Here is a 6,571-nt window from a genome sequence, read left to right on the forward strand (position 1 = left end):
CACATATATGTTAGTTATGGAGGTCGACATACATATATTAACTTGTTTTCATGGTTACATATATGTGAGTTATGGAGGTCTACTTACATATATTAACTTGTTTTCATGGTCACATATATGTTAGTTATGGAGGTCTACTTACATATATTAACTTGTTTTCACGGTCACATATATGTTAGTTATGGAGGTCTACTTACATATATTAACTTGTTTTCATGGTCACATATATGTTAGTTATGAGGTCTACTTACATATATTAACTTGTTTTCATGGTCACATATATATGTTAGTTACGGAGGTCTACTTACATATATTAACTTGTTTTCACGGTCACATATATATGTTAGTTATGGAGGTCTACTTACATATATTAACTTGTTTTCATGGTCACATATATATGTGAGTTATGGAGGTCTACTTACATATATTAACTTGTTTTCATGGTCACATATATGTTAGTTATGGAGGTCTACTTACATATATTAACTTGTTTTCATGGTTAAAAACCTCCCAATTGCTGCAAACGAGGCGATCAAAATATCTCAGACCAAAACCACACCCCCAGAACGTGGACTGTCCTGTGATTGGCCAGGTACCTGGAAGTGACATAATAGATAGGCCAGCTCTCTGATACACAGCTCCCCCTCTGGCACGGTGGATGCTCTGCATCTCAGCAGCTACAACGAGAGTAGTTCTTCTTCTTCTGCGGTTGAATGTACGCAACCGGATGTGCCCGGACTAGTGCCCACACCAGGAGGCGCTACAGTGGTAAGAGGAGTGGTGAGGATTTCTGATGACGACATCAAATTAAGGAAGTGCCGATCCGCTTCACAGAGCCCAGGAAAACAATACAACACTATTTTCTCAGCAGTGGTTGAGCTGTTTGTTCTGAAACTTTAGGGTTTCATAAACGAGGTCATGACGCAGATACACACACAAACGCAGTGTTAATTGGAGCTTCCGGTCTATGTGGGCTTTATACCCTGTGTGAGAGGCCAATTGTTCCATTTCTTCTTAATGAAGAGGTTCAAATCACTATTATCAGGGGCATCTATAAAAATGCAGGAATCCTGAAACTTTTTCTCAAAATCTAAATTCTCAAGAAGAGTGAAAATAAAACACACATGGACTAAAGATTCTACACACATGAAGTAGTGTACACATAGATGACATGGCTCCAGCATTAGTTAAGTTTAGTTAGTGTCCGAGTGTCTGATGTTCAAAGGGATGAGGGTCTGATGGTCACAGTTATCCACGGTCAGGACAAACAGAAATAACATCATATTTCATAACATGTGAGGCTCATGGGGAAATGAAGGCCTTTCAGCATTGAAATGAAACGGACTTACCACCGTACTCTACACTTGACCGTCGCTGTCCCTGCAGATGAGACACAAGCTCCCCTTTGTTTGGCACAATGGCATCTCCTCAGCTCAGGGTCTGATCCATTACTGAACTTAGTGTTGCTCTATAAGAGAAAATGTCAAATAAAATTGTATTTTGCATTTTTAACATGGGAACCTTTTTAATCCAGAATCAAGTAGTAATGGACTGGACTGCATTTGCCTGTAAGACTTTCCCTGTCCTAAAATATAAGCACTGACACTGTTGACCGTGATTCAACAGAATTTTTAATTTCTAAACATGAAAAATATTATTCATCATCAAATCTTTTATCTTAACAATTGTACAACTGAGGTCACAAGTTTTCAAATTTCTCAGAGTCATTTAAAGATGAGGGGTGTGTCGTAGAGTGTGAGGGGTGTGTGTGAGGGGTGTGTGTCGCTGGAGTGTGAGGGGGTGTGTGTGAGGGGTGTGTCAGAGTGTGGGAGTGGTGTGTGTGTGAGATTGTGAGGGGTGTGTTGTTGGGTGTGAGGGGTGTGTCACGGGAGTGGGGGGGGTGTGAGGGGGTGGCCGCTGGAGTGTGAGGGTGTGTGTGGCATTGAGTGGGGGTCGAGGAGTGTGAGGGGTGTGGTTGAGTGTGTGGCTGAGTGAGGGGTGTCAGAGTGTGAGAGGGGGTGCTGGTGAGTGTGAGGTGTGTCGTGAGATTGTGAGGGGGTGGGTCGAGTGTGATGGGTGTATCAAGAGTGTGAGGGGTGTGTCAGATTGTGAGGGTGTGATGTTGAGTGTGAGGGGGTGTGTCATTGAGTGGGGGTGTGTGTCGAGAGTGAGGGGTGGGCGTGAGGTGAGGGGTGTGTCATTGAGTGGGGGGTGTGTCGGAGTGTGAGGGGGTGGGGCCGAGTGTGAGGGGTGTGTTGTTGAGTGTGGGGGTGTGTGTCGTAGAGTGTGAGGGGGTGTGTCGTTGAGTGGTCTGCGGGTCTGCAGCTGGACCTACTTGCTGTCATTAGATCCATAGATTTTTTGTTGACGTGTTATTTTGTTTTTAACAACAGTTTGAAACTTTGGATATTATTAATGTTTGATTTATTTTAGATTTATAGTAAAGTTGCACGTCCATCGTTTCTTTATTTAATGTTCTTATGTACATATATACATGCATATGTATATGTATATGTATATATATATATATACTGTATGTATATGTATATGTATATATATACATATACATGTATATATATACATACTCACACACACACTACTCGATGCTAACTGATTGACTGATCCACTGTTCTGGGGGGTATTCCATCAAGCAGTCTAAAGGCAAAGCCAAGCTTAAATGGCCAAGTCTGGCTAATATGAGTGAGAGTTCGGTTCCATTAGTTCGGCTGAGATTAGCCCCAACTCAGTAACCATGGAAACTATGACTCTGGCTAAGCCTCAACCATGGCTAAGCCATAACTGTGGCTCAGGTTTCCGTTCCATCAATCTGAGCCTCAACCCTGTTCCACCAAGGTGGCTAATGTGAATGCCAGCCATGTAACCATGGTAACTTATGCTGCCGGGCAAACCTGGTCTGTAGCAGGCTAAAAGTGAAGCTTAGCACCATCTATGATCAAAGAATGTCCAATAGACAGAAACAGAGACACACAACTGTCATGGAATGATAAAATAATATGTAAAACATAAACTATATAATGATTGATAGGAGATAGATGATTGATTTGCTGTCACCTGCATTCACTTACTGTAATAGGGGTCCTCGTCTCCATTGAATTACTTGATTTGCTAAAATGATTCTAGATAAATAATCAATAGATCTGTCATATGATTATTTCCTATAGAATGATAACCAACATTGCATTTATAGTGACTTGTTCTTAAAATAAAACAACAAAACGAACCTAAGCCACTTGAGGGGGCTGCTGTACTGGTACTCGTAGTAGTTGACTACGAGTACCAGTAGTCAACTACTACGAGGACATCTTCATTGGATGTCTTCCGGGTCCAATGAATGAATTACACACACGACCGTCGTATGCAATCACCAACATTTATTAATCAAAACGGACCTGCCGAGTAATTACCTGTTGCTCTATTTAACACCTTCCTGCACAGTGCAGAGCGCCACCTACTGTGGCCTTCAAGTAGGTATGGCTCTAACAGCATTTCTTCATGTAATAATCTACCATCAATTGTATGATAAATGTGATGAGTCATGTAAAACACTTTGATTAAATGTAGCCTATTATTATCAAAAATGTAGGCAAGGCAACTTTATATAGCACATTTTAGCACAAGGTGATTCAAAGTGCTTTACATAAAATAAAATGAAAATACAACAATTCAACATATAGCATCTGGGACAAAATACAGAAGTAGCACAAATACAGCATGTGAACATGACAGGCTTCAATGAAAAGGATATCAATTCTATACAATTGGCCATGCAGGAAATAAATCAAAGCTATCCCATCCCATTTTTTCCCTTGCTTTTCGGCATTTTTCACAGTTTCCGTGCTCGACTAGAATGGGCTTTTTATTTTCCCTGTGGGCGTGCACAAGTTGAGGCTTAACAGGTGAGGCTTGACTAAGCGTCAGGTGGAGCCGGTTGATTTCACTTGATGGAACGACTTGGAGCTAGATCGGGAAGTGGAGCTTAGTCAAGCTTCAAGCTTACACCTAAGTCTGTTGATGGAATACCCCCCAGATTAACAGCTGACGAACACAAACACATCGTCACTGGCGGGTTGGTCTTTCGGTGTGTGCGAGCAGTGAGACACACCCGAGTGACGTCACTGGCGGTGGGCGGTGTCGTGTTGCTCTTCCTGTGTGTGTGAGCAGGTGAAGAGACGCAGCAGCGGCTTCACGCTCTCACTCTTCTTCACTCACTCACACTGAGTGCAGGTGAAAATGACGCCATCTTCCTCTTCCTCCTCTAACTACCTGCCGCTGCCGCGTCGCTTCCTCTTCCTCGTCCTCGTCCTGTTGCCGCTGCTGCGGCAGGACGGAGCGGCAGAGGACGCGGTGTGCGGCGACACTTTCCGCTCCACTCAAAACGACTTCGTACTGGACGCGGAGGACGCGGCTATGGAGGGAGCGGCTCTGCTGGCCACTGCGCATGTGCAGTCCCCGGACGATTGTCAGCGCGCCTGCTGCGGGAATCCGAGCTGCGACCTCGCGCTCCTGCAGCCGCGTGCCTCCGCAGCGGTAGCGGCAGCGTCAGCGGCGGAGAACCGCACCTGCGCCCTCTTCAGCTGCGTCCACAGAAACCGTTTCGTGTGCAGGTTCGTAAATCAGGCCGGATACCACAGCTACATCAGAGAGTCCGTGTTCCGGAAACACCTGGCGGGACCGACGGGGACAGGTGAGTCCCGATCATCCAATAATCAACAACATCAACGACATCAATGATCATCTTGTGTCCACTCAGTCCTTCTGGTGTCCACTCAGTTCTTCCGGTGTCCACTCAGTCCTTCTTGTGGACACTCTTTCTGGTGTCCACTCAGTCCTTCTTGTGGACACTCAGTCCTGGTGTCCACTTAGTCCTGGTGTCCACTCAGTCTTTCTGGTGTCCACTCAGTCTTTCTGGTGTCCACTCAGTCCCTCTGATGTCAACTCAGTCCTTCTTGTGTCCCCTCAGTCCTTCTTGTGTCCCCTCAGTCCTCCTTCTGGTGTCCACTCAGTCCTCCTTCTGGTGTCCACTCAGTCACGCCTCGCTGTGATTGGATAGAAAGTGTGTGACATCACTGTTTCTCCAGGGGAGCCCATCGCCAACGCAGGACGTGATGTCATCGTCCAGCCCGGCAAGACGGTCACGCTGAACGGCATCGAGAGCCTGGCTCTGGGCGACGCCCACATCAGCGACTACCACTGGAGTGTGCTGAGCGGTCAGAGCGGCATCAACATGGAGGTAACTGAAGTGATGGAACGCTCAGGTGGAGTGGGTGTGGCTCAGGTGGAGTGGGTGTGGCTCATGTTTTTATTTGATCCTGCAGAAGACAGATTTACCTGACCAGGTGAGCGTCTCTGACCTGCGACCAGGACACTACGTCTTCCAGCTGACCGTCACTGACTCCAACAACCAATCAGACGATGCCAAAGTCTCTGTCCTCGTCCTCGGGCCAGAGTTATCCAGCTGTGAGTACACACACACACACACACACACGTTGGTCATTCATGACTTGAGGGGACATTGCATTGACTGAGGCTACGTATACATGATGACGGTCTGAACAGAAGACACAAAAGTGGTGTTGTCACTTTTTATCCCGTGTTTAGATTTAGGAAATCTGCGTGCTGACGCAAAACGTACGCGACGTGAGCAGATCTGAGTTTTGCATCCTGCCCGTGTAGACGGAGACGCTACACATTATACACGCTATACATTCAAGTTTTCCACTCTGGAGGGTGGTTTCAGATTGTTGTGTTTTTAAGCCCCAAAAACGCCGTCTCAATGAAAGGCACGTCAGATCAAATATTTTGTCGTTTTTGTGTGAACAGGGCCTTACATTCATTTCCTGGAGACTTACTCTAACCTTAACCATTAATGGCCTAATCCTAACACTGACCCTAATCTCAACCTAACCTTAAAACATATCTTCACCTTAGAATGTAGTCATTTACGTTGTGGGGACTTGATTTATGTCCCCACAAGGAAGACAAGTCCCCATAATGTGACTGTGTAAACAGTTTTAGGTCCCCACAACATTAGTAATACCCATGCGCGCACACACACACACACACACGATGGATTTGTTTAATAAAATAAAATAAAACAGTTGATTTTCTGTCAGAAGTGAATCAGTGTTTGTGTTTTACACCGTTAAAACACACACACATACATACATACATACACACACACACACATACATACACACACACACACACACACACACCCTCAAACTGCCTCAAACTGGTCTGACTGGAACACACACACACACACACACACACACACACACGCCCTGTTGTGAACAGTGTTTTGACTTCACATCATAAACAAATGAATTTAATAGTCTTTATAAAATCAAGTCTGAAAAACATGACATGTTGGGGGCGTTGCCTCATGTTGACAGTGACATTTTAGTGTGAAATGTTATGACAATTGTCTCTGTCATGTCTTCTTGTCTCTGTCATGTCTTCTGTCATGTCTTCTTGTCTTTGTGATGTCCTCTTGTCTCTGTGATGTCCTCTTGTGTCTGTCATGTCTTCTTGTCTCTGTGATGTCTTGTCT

General features: G+C 45.0%; 1 protein-coding gene across 1 annotated transcript; it reads left to right on the forward strand.

The window, feature by feature from the left end:
- Positions 1-3,925: 3,925 nt before the first annotated feature.
- On the forward strand, positions 3,926-5,495 carry LOC122763494 (kunitz-type protease inhibitor 1-like; the record flags this gene model as incomplete). The annotated part of the gene is made up of 3 exons (XM_044018324.1): positions 3,926-4,705; positions 5,100-5,251; positions 5,337-5,495. Coding segments are annotated over exons 1-3 (765 nt in total), but the record flags the coding sequence as incomplete, so codon positions are not given.
- Between the last annotated feature and the right edge of the window lie 1,076 nt (positions 5,496-6,571).

This window comes from Solea senegalensis, unplaced genomic scaffold (genome assembly GCF_019176455.1).
Source record: "Solea senegalensis isolate Sse05_10M unplaced genomic scaffold, IFAPA_SoseM_1 scf7180000016897, whole genome shotgun sequence".
Lineage (NCBI taxonomy): Eukaryota > Metazoa > Chordata > Actinopteri > Pleuronectiformes > Soleidae > Solea > Solea senegalensis.